At 44.3% G+C, this 14,082-nt stretch overlaps 1 protein-coding gene across 3 annotated transcripts in view; it reads right to left on the bottom strand.

The window, feature by feature from the left end:
- Positions 1 to 14,082, bottom strand: part of lasp1 (LIM and SH3 protein 1) — a 30,527-nt gene that overhangs the window by 6,108 nt on the left and 10,337 nt on the right. For all 3 annotated transcript variants that reach the window (XM_080776096.1, XM_080776095.1, XM_080776097.1), the window contains exons 2-5: positions 13,255 to 13,349; positions 7,160 to 7,244; positions 2,475 to 2,582; positions 386 to 473 (exon numbers count right to left, since the gene is read on the bottom strand). In XM_080776096.1, the coding sequence (XP_080632222.1) occupies positions 386 to 473; positions 2,475 to 2,582; positions 7,160 to 7,244; positions 13,255 to 13,349 (376 nt within the window). The remainder of the gene's footprint in view (positions 1 to 385; positions 474 to 2,474; positions 2,583 to 7,159; positions 7,245 to 13,254; positions 13,350 to 14,082) is intronic.

Here is a 14,082-nt window from a genome sequence, read left to right as displayed (position 1 = left end):
CTCAACATAAGGAAGGACATCACAGAATGCATAACTAAAGTTTGAAGTCACTTACATTTCCAGTTACTATGATACACACTCGAATGTCAGAGTGAGAGTGTACATTGCACCCTTCCATTTGGCTACAGATGTAGTTACAAATGGATAAATTAACATTCAGTATTTCATTTTGTACTTTTCCAGAACACATGAGACAACATTTATTGCTCCCACGAGGGAGATTCAGTCGCCGAAGGCAGCAAAGCAGTTAAGATACTGTTACAGCGTATGAAAAGTACAGTTTACTTCCCTTGTCTATTGTGTATTAGTCCAGAAATAGTCATGTTTTGACTAGTTTATGACCATGTTCAATACCAGCATTGTATTAGGTCGGTACGGTCAGTACCTGACGGGGTGTTGCTAGGCTGTTGGGGGTGGTGTTGTGGGGCCTCTCCTCCCATCCTGCTCTTCTCAAACTCCTCATGGTACTTAATCTGCAAAGACACACACAAAATACACACGAGTTTACACCACAAGTAAAACAAAGACAACGTTTAAGAATATAGTTATCATTATAGTGCTTGGTGTGAACAGCTCTTTACTCTAAAAGCAAATGAGCAAAAATGCAGTTCATCTCATGTCCACCAGGTGTCTCCAAGTTTGCACTTGTGCTTTCCCTCTCATCTTTGAGGGATAGGTGGGGCATGCTATGTGCAGTTGGCCGCTTCTGGAAGCAGCTTGGCGCTCACAGGAAATGACATCACAGCAGGAAGCAGTGTGAGCTCAGAGTTGCCTAGCAACCCTCGTCTGACACATCAGGGGGAACAGGTGAAAAGAGAAAAAGGAAATAAGAGAGAGCGACAGATCTATGCTTGGGGTGAGGAAACAAAACGTATGCATAAACATGCAGACGACTTCTGCTATTCTGCTTTCTATTGGAAATAAACAAAACATTAAAACAACCAGGCCAGAAGTGCAGGTTTCAGATGAACAGAAGTTGTGATCTACAACCCCTCCCAAGACAATTCAGCCAGAAAAACAACGGCACCATTCACCGACAAGACACATAAAAAGGACCACACAGATGGCCATGAAAGTGAGAGGCTGCTCTTTGACTGCACTAACAACTCCTGCTCTTATTTCCAGGCTTGATAACAGACTGACTCACGCCTCCCCGGTCAGATTTGCAGCTCCGATTCTGTGCTCGCTAACACCCTTGCTGTGAAAGAGGCCAGTGTGCCAGCGGCATGATAGAGAGAAAGAGGGGTGTGTTCACACACTGCATGGGATGACAGGGTTCCGAGGGCTTGTGTTAAGAACAGTGAGCTCAGTAGGAGACAGACAGAGTGTTCTCAAGTGCAATTTCTCGTCAGATTGCAAAAGAGAGATTGTTTGTTTCAAGGGGCAGGTTGAACAGAACAGTGCATGTTGTGTGTGTCTTTTTTCTGTATACAAGAGCCCCCCCATCCCCCACCCCCACACACACACACACACACACACACACACACACACACACACACACACACACACACACACACACACACACACATAAAAGAGATGGAGAGAGACAGAAACAGAGTGATGGGGAGAATGACAACTGAGGACAGGGATCAATCTAGACAGTCTGAATTAATGCTGACATTCTAGGCGGACTGCGGAGTAAACAGGCTTGTTTCTCTGTCCGAGGGTCCAGCTGTGAATTTGTGAAGAATAGAAAAACAGGGGTGGGAGAATTGAATAGAAGAGAAAGATAGAGCGATCACTTGGAGCAGTGCCCCTTGCCACACGCACAGCTGTAATGTTTATCAGTGCTGGCTGTCAGAATACTACAGGATGAACTCCAGTCCATTTCACCACTCTACACTGTGTGTAAAAATGCATGTTTCTGCCTCTTGTATTTTCCTGTCTCAGATATGCAGGATCTTTCATCACATGAAAGCAGTAATTACATCACCCTCCATACCAATTATGTCATTACTAGTTAAACCAGTGCAGAGTATGTCTGTGGACGAATGGTTAAGGACTGTGTGTGAGTGTTGTTTTCAGGGAGGAGGAAATACATTTCAGACCGATTCAAGAACACACACACTTCGACATCGCTATTCTGCATTCATAGAGAAATGGCAAATCAATAAGTGGAAGGCTCAGACAGTGTGTGTGTGTGTGTGTGTGTGTGTGTGTGTGTGTGTGTGTGTGTGTGTGTGTGAGAGCACACGCACACACGCGTGAGAGTACATATACTCAACGTGGCTCTGCTTTGAGTGCTGAATTGTATACAGTGTGAACGGTAATGTTAACACCTAAATTAATTTGAATCACCCTGAATAGCTTTGGGCCTATGCAGGGCTCTAGTTAAGTTGAAACTTCTCCAAATTTTGTTTCCAAGTCTGGCACTGCTACAGTGCTACTCGGTCACTGGCACACAGTCATGTCAGCGACTGAGTGGGAGGATAAAAAAAACATCATGTTTGATGACTCTGTAGATAAATCCTTACGTTGCTGATGTGGTCCTGTGTTTTCTTGATTCTCTGCATCTCTGGTGTGTCTGCGACCGCGCTGAAGCCTTTCCCTTTGTTCTTCTCAAACTCCTCTTTATACAGGACCTGGAGAGGAAACACACAAACCAGACTGATAAGCGGAGGGAATCAATTCCTTTATGTTGTTCTTATGAAGGAATAATGTTTAAATCCATATAATGGGATCAAGAAATAAGTATATGATATGTAGTGGAATATGGAACTACAATAATAAATGGCTGGATTGAGAAACAGGAACAGACAACCATGTACTGGTCCATGGTTGACTGAAAACCTATAATAGGCGTAGTTGCTTACAATCAATAGAACATGCCCAATCCCCCAATATCTTCACAATATCAAGGGAAGGCTATATAATATTACATATAGGCCAAAACACTGAGTGGAAAAGGACAAAGGACTGTGACGCTACCGTATGTGTACCAGGTAGGCTAAGCCTTGCCCTCGCCTCGCTCATTTGTTACAGTGATAACACTTCCTGCTCGCTGGGTACTTAAGGCCTTGCATACAGGATTTGCCTTATAAGGCCAGACTGGGAGGAAGTACACAACAGTCTGTGTGTGCACTGCATACATTCGCGCTCGTAGTATGTGTCTTTGTGTCTGTGCACAAACCCCCACCCCAACATGACCCTCAGAGCAGGGCAGGAAGTGGCCAGCCCAAACAGCGTCAGATGAATATCTGAAAATACAATGAAAGGAGTTTCCCTCCTCACAACTGGCTTGATAGCACGACCGGGCCCCCTCATACCCACTACAATCAACAACACTGTACAAATCCAGGATAGGAACAATGGACACACGTCTCACACACACACACACACACACACACACACACACACACACACAATGTGACAGAAATAGCCTATACAGTGCACAAGCAGTCTCTTGAGATACCCTCTCCAAAATGCAAGACACGACCACATGGCCAGTTGTGACACAACAACCAACAATGACAAATCACTTAATTCCCCCCCACCCCACACCAAAGCCCCTATTCAAGCCTCCATGGTGACTGCATCAATTTCCTGCCTTCCTCTTAGGAAGCCTGCTTGCTCAATCCATTATCAAGCTGACCCCCCCCCCCCTCCACCACACACTGCTCAGCACAGCCACACAATGTCTGATGCTGCTAAACAGACTGCTGACCAGTCTGTCGCATCTGACTATTTGCTGAGCACCTTGTTGCAGCATCACTTCCTTATTACTCATGGCATAGTATATTGCCACTTGCCACATGAGAGGCGTTTGTCCACGTCAGCTAGCACCGTCATCACACCGTAGCATGAAGTCAACAGAGATGTTGTTTTAAACAGGAATAAAGCTTGATCTCTTGATGTGATTACATTTATCTGCAGCTTTCAAGCCTGCTAATGGAATTTGTCATGAGTGAGACTAACGCGGCCTTGACTCATCTTTTGTTTGTCCTTCATTCTCGCCCTGCTTGCATTTCGTCAACACATGCATGCTCCCACCGCACCCTGCTTTCTCATTCTCAGTCCATCTCCTTTGTTTGTCTGGCTCTCTAATGCAATATAGACCCTTTTCCTCCCCTCCAATCATGTCTCTTTGTGGCATCCCCGCCCACACTTCCCCCAATCCCCTTTCTCCGGTTTCATTCATTCATATTTTACTGGCTCAACAGCATCCCACAGAAAATCCATCCATAGAAATCTCATTAGAATATCTCAGCGATCTCTCGCCTATTTGCATTCCTCTCTAGCTTTCCTTCCTCTTGGGGGGGGGGGGATACTTTTATCTCTTCCCTTTCTCATCCACACTCCTCCCCCTTGTCTCTCTCTGTGTATCAGTGCCTTCCTGTCTCCTCCTTGTGTTCCTCCTCTCATACATGCCTGTTGGTCTTCTTTTCCACCTCCCCAATAAATGCATGCTCTTCGTTTCTTTTTCAGCTCCCTTTCTTTCACTGCCGTAAAGTCTTGTAATGAGGTGTGACAAACCTTCCCTACCCTGCTACCATAGCAATAGGGTTCCCGTGGCAACGCAGCAGTGGCGAGGAGGGGTGAGATAAATTGCCCCAGTTCAGCGCGCACGCGCACACACACACACACACACACACACACACACACACACACACACACACACACACACACACACAATATGGATATGTGGGATAATGTGTGAGCGTATGGTAAGTCATGAATTCCACTTTCTGAGGTTTTCTGTCACAGTAGTATACCCTGTGACAGGACCACTGTGACACAAGGCCCCAGGACTGCTATGGAAATAATTACATGCCACCGGACCGGATCACTAGTCATTCATGATTACAGTCACAGACCTTATAAACACATGCACAATCCTTTGTAATAACAAGGTATTTAGATGCAGATTTTGGTGAGAAGTTCACACGAGAGAGACTCGGGAGAGAGACTCGGAGTAGAACCGCTGCTCCTTCGCCTGGAAAGGAGCCAGTTGAGGTGGTTCGGGCATATGGTTAGGATGCCTCTCGTGCACCTCCCTAGGGAGGTTCTCGACGCACGGCCCTGGGGCAGACCAAGGACCACGGCCCACTGGGAGGAGACCCCGGGGCAGACCAAGGACCACGGCCCACTGGGAGGAGACCCCGGGGCAGACCAAGGACCACGGCCCACTGGGAGGAGACCCCGGGGCAGACCAAGGACCACGGCCCACTGGGAGGAGACCCCGGGGCAGACCAAGGACCACGGCCCACTGGGAGGAGACCCCGGGGCAGACCAAGGCGCAGTTGGAGGAAACACATCGACTCACTGGCCTGGGAACGTCTCGGAATCCCCCAGGAGGAAGTCACTAATGTTGCTCTGGAGAGTGAAGTCTGGAGCACTCTGACCCGACTACGGATAAGCGGTTGAAGATGGATGGATGGGATTTTAATACAAAGTGTAAATGACAGGTCTTAAGGCCAGTCCACACCAACGCAATTCCTTGCAACCTGCAACTACAGTACTTGCAGCGGCGGCGCACCATGGACAGCTCTCGAACCTTTGAAGATACGGCGCTTTGAAAATGGGGTTATAATGGAGGCGGTCCACACGAGCAAGATCTATTGATCTTGCTCGCGTGGCGGTAAACAGGCGGATGTTTACCTCCGGTAAACAGGCGGATGGCGCGTTCATATATATAGTAAACGGTTGTCTATAGTAGGCTACTATAGACTAGAGAGACATAGAGTGATGAAGGGATCATAGGGGTAAAATATTACGGTAGACCTGGAGAGAAGTAGATGTGTCGACTCTTTAGATCAACATTACTTACGACCTTCTGGGGACTAAGTGAGAGTAATAAAAGATAGATGCCAACTGTATGTCCAGATTAATAAATCAGGATTAGATGTAGAGCAGAGGGGGTGGGGTCAGAGAGGGAGGCACTAGCCTTGAGACAGGCTTAACATTGGATTAACGCATGCATTTATTTTATGGAGGATATGTGATATCTCTAGCAGTCTCCCAGGGGGACATGAATCACGAATTAGCATCCCAAAAGTGACGATGAATGCTAAATTTACCAGAAACACATACCAAAATGTTGCTAAACCTAAAGGTGGTTAACTTCCATACACATGCATAGTTAAGTCTGACATACTGTAGGTAGGATTGTGAAAGCTCAGGCTATTGTAAGACTCTTGCTGAGGTGGAGGGCAAGTCTCTCCCCATCAGAGTATCGTCTTTATTACAGGCAATAACACACGGCCTAGTTCAGATGGGTATTTTGGTCTAATGACTCTTTTTTTCTTCCAGGAATATATTTGGATCTTTGTTATTTTAGTTTATACAGCAATAGCCACGCTGGTGTTTTCTGTGGTTTAAGAAATAGCCTGAGCCCTGAGGACAGTGAGATCTAGATTGGGCATGAAATTATTTAGGGGATCTATTGCAAATATATACACACACAAAAGTCCTGCTCAAGAGTCCTCTGAAAGTCTTTGGCTCAAAAGAAAAGAACTGCTGACATGCAATTACAGTACTCGCTTGAATAACATGATATGTTATGGTATCTCAATTTAAACCTGACCTGAACCAACCCGATCATAACATACAATAATGAGCCTGTCACAAACCAATACTAAAATAAAAAATGGTGGTAATTGTCAGAAACGATGCTCAAATCACATGGAACTATAGGGTGGAGAAAATCCCAAGCAGAAAGCGAGAGACTATGACATGAATCATGTGAGTGAGACACACATGCAAGACAGCTGCATGTTGCATTTAATCAAACTTCTATCAGGTGAGCGCAGCTCTCCACTGACTGATGTGCGTATTGATTTGATTTGTGTGTGAGATCAGATTCAAAAAAATTATTCTACAGTTTTCTGAAAAAGCTATGTTTCTATGTCAGTCGTTCTTCGATTTTTCTAAAATAGCAGACCTACAAGCTCTTAGCGCGCCACTTGGTGGCGCGCTGTGAGCTTGTAGATCTGCTATTTTTCAATAGCTAAAGCATAACGTAATGCTAACACCAAAAGGGGTTCCCGCCCAAAATGTGTTAAATGACTAAAACAAATATACATATGCAAATGGTATAATACTGTAAAGTTACAACTGTGACAAGGTGTGAATAAAATATACGTGTGCGTGTGTACAATACATGCGCGTGTACACTACATTGTACAGATAAGTCAGTCGCCAGCTGCAGGACTTGACTTACATGGCTCTGCATCTTGCTCTGCTGTTTGAGGCGAAGGTTCTCCGGAGTGTCAGCAACGCAGGTGAAGTTTGTCTTGGGGTAGTGTCTGTAAAAAACACACAGACACAAATGCATAAAACATCATAACAGCAAAAGGACATTCACATCATCTTCTATAGAGGCACCCAGTGTGGAAAACAAGCTTATAGCTTTTGTGAAAAGTGTGCAGTCATCGGGTCCACAGAGTGCATTTACGCAGTCAAGGTGGTCCTCAGGTTGAGTTAGGAGCCCCTGTAGATAAAAGGCTTGTCCGTAGAACACATAATGCTGTGGGGAGAAAAAGAAAGTGTGCAGAAAGGGCCTCATTTGTGTGGACGAGAGAGCTTCGAGACCGTTTAATTTTGGAGGCAAGCCATGGCAGGTGTGGAAAACACGCTACGAGGCTTATTGAACAAACACAGCTCTACAGGGAACAACATGAAGAACAGCGTGCATCAGAGAAAGGCAGAGGGTCCGAGACACGCTATGCGAGAGTGAATGATGTCATGGGCTGCTCCTTTAGCAGAGCGTGAACACAAGGCTCTTTCTCAATGGATTCGGGGGAATTTTCTGGACAGCCACACAAGCACACATCCATAACCAACCTACTGAACCTCCTGCTGCCCTTGATAAAATGCACTGCCTGAAACAAATTCACACACAAACAAACAAAGTAACAGACATGGAGCATCGGCATCCACATAGAATAGATACATTCACACCACACAAAGACACATTCCAATGGTTTTAATTGCAAGATGGCTTATTGTTGATTTCATAAAACTTGTGGTTAATGATTTGTGTGTGAACACTATGTTTTATACACAAGACAGCGTCTATTCTATAGGATCTGCTAAATCCAATAATAGTGCCTGCCAGTTGAGTCTTGTCCTGAAAGCAGCGAATACACAGGAGTCTAGGAGCAAAGGAAGCTTTATGTAAACTCTCATATGGACTCCAGTATACAGCCTGCCTCGGGGTGTGGGGCGACCTCAAAATCTCAACCCCCTCTAGCTTTAGCCAAGACATATTTACGCAACATGTTTATCGTATCCTTGACAACATGGTAACCACTTAAGTAAAGTTCAAAAGGAATGTGGTTGAATTATCGTACATTGAATATTGCACAAACAAGCAAATCAACAGCCACTTGAAAAGGGAAAACGGGTACTTTCAAACTGTGGAGAGAGGACCATGTAATTGGATATAAAGGCAGACTGGAGCCGAACATTTGAGGGTTTCAACTATGTAACCAGTCATATACAACCCAGGCATTCGATTCCATACCCTAGAAAGCATAATACAGGTCTGTGCATGCATGTGTCCTCTCTTACTAGTACTACACACACACACACACACACACACACACACACACACACACACACACACACACTACTAGAGCTCATTTTACTGAAAGGCTTCTATCAGATCCATCCAAATGTTGTGGTTTTCCATGTTGCCAACTCATTTGCCAGTAGGCAGAGAACTATTTTGTAAGACAGAAAAAAGAAATACTTTCTCTAGCGTTCTTATACTCTAACTCTAGTATCAATAATAATGTACTGGTCTATTAAAAATGTCATGAAAATGTGCATATTTTATTTCTGGAGTTGGGCGTGCCCGGTTTGTGGTGCGGTTACAAACGGTCGGATTTACAAAACGCATCGTAGTGCCTGAAGAAGACTGCTAGTCGTACTCTTGGGGCAGAGACAGGGTGTGCATTTAAGCACACCCCATAGTTACAACATCCTTATCATGGTAAATGTAGCATTTGAGCCTGTGCTTTACATTTTGAGACAATTTGAATAGATTACACACAACTGTGCTGCACACGCACGCATAGTTGCTGAAGAGAGACTAGTAGGTCATGTGTTAGTGTGTGATCATGCATTTGTTTAAGGCAAAGTGCAGACACTAGTCCAACCAATGGCATGAGTCAAACATTAGAATGATCACCTATCTATCTGGCTGTGTGTAACAAGTTAATAGGTCCAACACAGCGGTGAAGGTAATGCATACACACGACACAGCCCTTTGATTAATGTAGGCTTGTAGGGAGTAGAGACGGAGCAGTCAACATGGTGGTTGTGGTGACTGCAGGCGCACATGCACAGGTCATAATTAGGCGCACACACACACTACTGGTGAAAAGTGGAAGTGCAGCACGTTCATGGAGGTGGACGGACGTTCGGTGACGTCATGTGCGTAACGAGCGTCATCCCGGACCTCAAATTTGAGGTCTGGTCCTCCCTCTATGGGGCACCTATACTCTCTCTCCCCCCCCCCCCCACCCCATTTCCTGTCAGTCTCACTATGGATCTCTGGCTCAAATCAACAGTTAACTGTAAAAAGTGTTGACAAGAGATTTCAGACAGTCACACTTAATATTTGATAGGAGGAGGAAGGGTTGTCAGTCGAGATGATGGTGGTAAGCAGAGAGACAGAGAGGCAAGACCTAGTGGCGATGAACTATAGTCGGACTGACATCCGCTTGCCAAGTCTGGCATAATGTACTACACACTGAAACTAATGTGTTAAACCATGTCTTGAGAAATTTCACTGATTGGGCATCCTTCCCAATCAGCTTCCTGTAACAACACAAGCTTGCCTGCTGGGACAAACGCAGAAAACATCAAAGGCAGGAAGCAGCCTGCGATGTCATTTTAGCCTTGTGAAAAGTGCTTTTCTAATTGCTGTGGTTATTCATTAACAGCACACCATCACACCAAAAGTCCCCTAACTGCAATATGGTGGCGAATGGGAATCTGGAGTGTAACGTTAAGTCAAATAACTACTACTACTAAGCTCATAGCGCTACGAGCTTGTAGGTCTGCTATTTTTGAAAAATTGAAGAACGACTGACATTTTTAGAATCTGATCTCAGGTCAGAATGGGTTAATCAGACCAGTGTGTGTCCAGTGGAAACCTCGTATGAATCTGATCTCACGTCAGAATGGGTTAAATGAACATTGTCCCTCTATCGGTCACTGAGACTACATCCCACCAATGGCTCCCACGGTCTCCGAGGGACCTCAAGAATTTATCTATTTATCTGCCTTTCTAAATCTCCCATCGTTCCCATGTGAGATACTGCTGTCCAATCTGAGAGCAAGGATCTCAGCTCATGAGTTCTTGAGCATTTAGTGGAAACAAACAAAGCGTATATCATTTACAGAAGGAAGATATAAGGGTAACTATAAATGCAGTAGACTACCACATATGAATTACAGGGAGCGGGGTCGACATTCTTGCCCCTAGAGCGGGAGGCTGTTCCACTGATGATGTTTACTCTGACGAGGATGGCTTTAAACAAACATTAAGTGATAAAATAAACGGAGTCTGACAGGCCCTCATCCAACACATGGGATGCAGGGGACAAAAAAGGACTGGTGGTCAAGGATATAGATGTTATAGATTTATACTCGACAGTACATTTTGATTTGTCGTCTGCGCAAAGCCATGAAGTTTAAGTAGTGACAACCTGCCTGCAAGATGGACACATCAAACGATACGATACACTGGGAAGAAGAAAGAAGCTTGCGCGGAGGGACACAGAGCTAGGCTAGTGTTACCAGTTTAAAAATGCATGTTAAGTTTGTAGACATAGTAGCACATTAAATCCGGGCAATGTAGGACTATCAGCAGTCCGAATGAAGAGTAGAGAACAGTAGGTGGTGGTAACGCACATGCCAACTGCCAATGAACCTCAATAGAAGAATAAGTAGACATAGTAGCTCAATCTTACCATCTTATTACACAAGAACAAAGTCAACCTTTGTTTGGTACCATTATTCTATTTTGGGTAATAGTAGTCATTAACTCAAGTTGACTGACTCATCATCCTGCCCTAGGTGGCCAGTCATGCTCAGTCAACTCAGTTGACTGTATTAGGAGCTTATAAAAAACACATTTGTTTCGTAAGCATTTTTCACCTGACTCACTTGTGCAGGTCAATGTTTTGCTTTATTTCTTGATGTGTCATTGGTCCCTGTTTTAAACTTGATTGTTTAATATTGTTGTCCAATCCATTGTACAGCACCTTGTAACATTGTTTTGAAAGGTGCTTTATACATAAAATGTACTTACTAATGGATTAAAATAAATGGTTAAACCTCAAAGCTGAGTATGTTAACAATTCCTAATATTGTGTTGGGAATGTAGGGTCATATATTATGCATTCATTCTGAACGAGAGTATAAATGGGCTTTTTCCACACAGACACCAGAGATTGCTTGCTGGAGGACAACTGCTGAGGGGCAATAAATGACCTAGATGAGAAAGAAAGACGTCTCAGGCATCTGGACAAATTAAACTACTACTACTAGTCGAGTATAAAACATGATGGAAAGCTCATTAAGTCTCACCAAAACTGTGGTGCATGCATAACATGCTTTTCCTTGTTGAAAATGGATGAGGGGCGGTGCAGACAGATGGAGGAGCATATTGTATACTGTAGGGGGGGTGGCTACTGTATTTCCCTTGGAAGAAAACAGTCCGTTTTCAGTCCTTCTCTATTAATTAAAGGGATTACTTTTCAAAACATTATTTTCTTCACATGGGATGATGGGAATGAGGCAACTAATTAGCATTGTCTCTGCCATCAATCCTGTCAAAAAGGGTAGTAAGAAAAGTACCATGAGGAAACAATGCTAGCGTTGGCAGCCAATGTTTATGCACAGTGTCAAAGCCTGTGTTCATGATTCATGATTCTTCATTGGCCTCACAATTCACCTTAATGATTCAATTTGATTCCACGATGCATCTCAATCTTATTAACTCATTTTTCAATTAAATATGCTGGGTGCTGTAATGTGATGTGTGTATAATCACTCTCCTCAAAATATAAACGTCTTAAAATTAAATTAGGTCAAAACAAATGGACAGAGCCTATCTATTGTGAAAAGGTTCAGTTCTCAAAACAAATGATTACAAGTGTGCTGAAATGTTCAAAAATACGGTTATTTATAGCAACTCTAAGACAGGAGCCTTCACAAACAAACTATGAGATTAGCTGTCCACAGACGGACGGACACACGGACGGACGGACACACGGACGCACACACACACACACACACACGGACGGACGGACGGACGGAGTGTAAAACATACTCTCTCTCCATGCCTTCGGCCTGGTGGAGACAACTAGACTCCTATGCTTTACTGGGCATAGAGGGGCGGTACACTACAAACTAGACTCCTATGATTTTTCTATGTTCAAAGATGAGCAGTAAACCCGAAAATGAAACTACAGCTCTAGTTTCTGCAAATCCTCACTGTGCTTGATGATGCAGGAATGCATGCCCCCCGGTCTCACAAGATCCTTAACTTTTGCTGTCAAGTCTGGTTATTAACACTTGTCAGCATATGTATCACCGGTCAATCAATGTGATTTGAAATGCGAGTTCACTTGAATGGTATGCCCCTTAATTTGACTACAAAGTGAGCAAGCTATTTGGTGAGTCAGAGAGTTAAGTCAAAGCACTGAAGCTTGTCAGAACATGAAGCAATGCCTTGTCTTGGCATCCCCTTTCAAAACTCTCCCTCCACACACACACGGCGCAAAAATCATTGGGAGCAACGAGGGAGGGAGATTCCATGGATTCCTCTTGCACCCTGGATGTGTGTGGGAGTAGCAGTGTGACCGTGTGCGTGGTAGCATGAGTGGACATGTGCCGTATTGGTGCGTATATGCATGTCACTGCAGAGGAACTTAAGGAATTTCCATTGTTGACAACCCCCTCCTCCCCCCTCCCCATGGAGATAGATGGGGGTGAGAGGAAAATTGTAAGGGGGGGACACAGCCTTTCCCACACACTACACATACACACAGCCCCTCCCTGGGAGAGCTGAACAGCCAAAAAGCCACAGGACAGAGATGTTTCATCTGGCCTGGAACATGCGCGCGCTCGCACACACACACACACACACACACACACACAGTAATCGGCAGTCATTAGCAGATGTCTTGACTTTTGAGTGGAGGTAGTATATTTTGTATGTAGGTCCATCCACCTGAGTGTAAATTTGTACATTACATAACTTCAGCACATGCAAAAAAAAATGACAAAACAACTTACGCATTGCAGTATGGTCTCTTTTCGAAGCCTTTGTAATTCTTCATGTTTAGAGTCATTTTGCAGGTTTCGCAGCTGAAGCATCCTTTGTGCCAGTACTGAGAGAGAGAGAGAAATTAGGGAGAGAGATTAGATCAAAATGTGTTCCACAGTTGTACCGTTTGTACTAAAAAAGGAGCCACACACACACACACACACACCAAATGATTCCGCGCCTAACACCGTTTAATTGTGGAGTGATTTGAACATTTATTGTTTGCCTTTGATTAGCAGCCGACCTGGCGATTGTTGTTTCTAATGATTAACTATTACAGCTACACAAGCTGACAACAATTGTATAAAACCGGAAAATGATGGCATGCAGCAGACCATGCTGTTTCAGGACAGAGACCTGTTGCATGTGACAATCCCCTTGAAGTGAGATGAGAGCCAGGTCTCAACCCATGTGCACACAGTGACACCTACGTAAGTATCCGGCGAACAGTTGGAAAGTGTTCATGCCTTGTGACTTTTTTCTTTCTTGATGGTTAAAGTTGGATTGCCAGTACATTACAGAGTGTTCAATTACTACTAGCTACTCAAGGACATGCAATTCTGTAAAGATGTAAGTCAGGAATACATCCCCAACCAATTATGCAATACCAATTGTACCCGTTTTTAGAGTAGAGTACCCAGTCCAGTGTTACCACAGTACGAATAACGTCAGATATTACAATCAATGGGTGATTTATAACTAGCCACCGGCCAGTTTGGGAATGATGCAAGTCAGGAGCATATTTGAAAGATGAAAGTTACAAACGCATGGCCAACCTCCTGTTCATGCATTTCCCG

The sequence above is a fragment of the Protomyctophum bolini genome, assembly GCF_963924005.1.
Source record: "Protomyctophum bolini genome assembly, chromosome: 11".
NCBI classification, from domain to species: domain Eukaryota; kingdom Metazoa; phylum Chordata; class Actinopteri; order Myctophiformes; family Myctophidae; genus Protomyctophum; species Protomyctophum bolini.
This window is presented reverse-complemented; position numbering and strand designations above follow the sequence as displayed.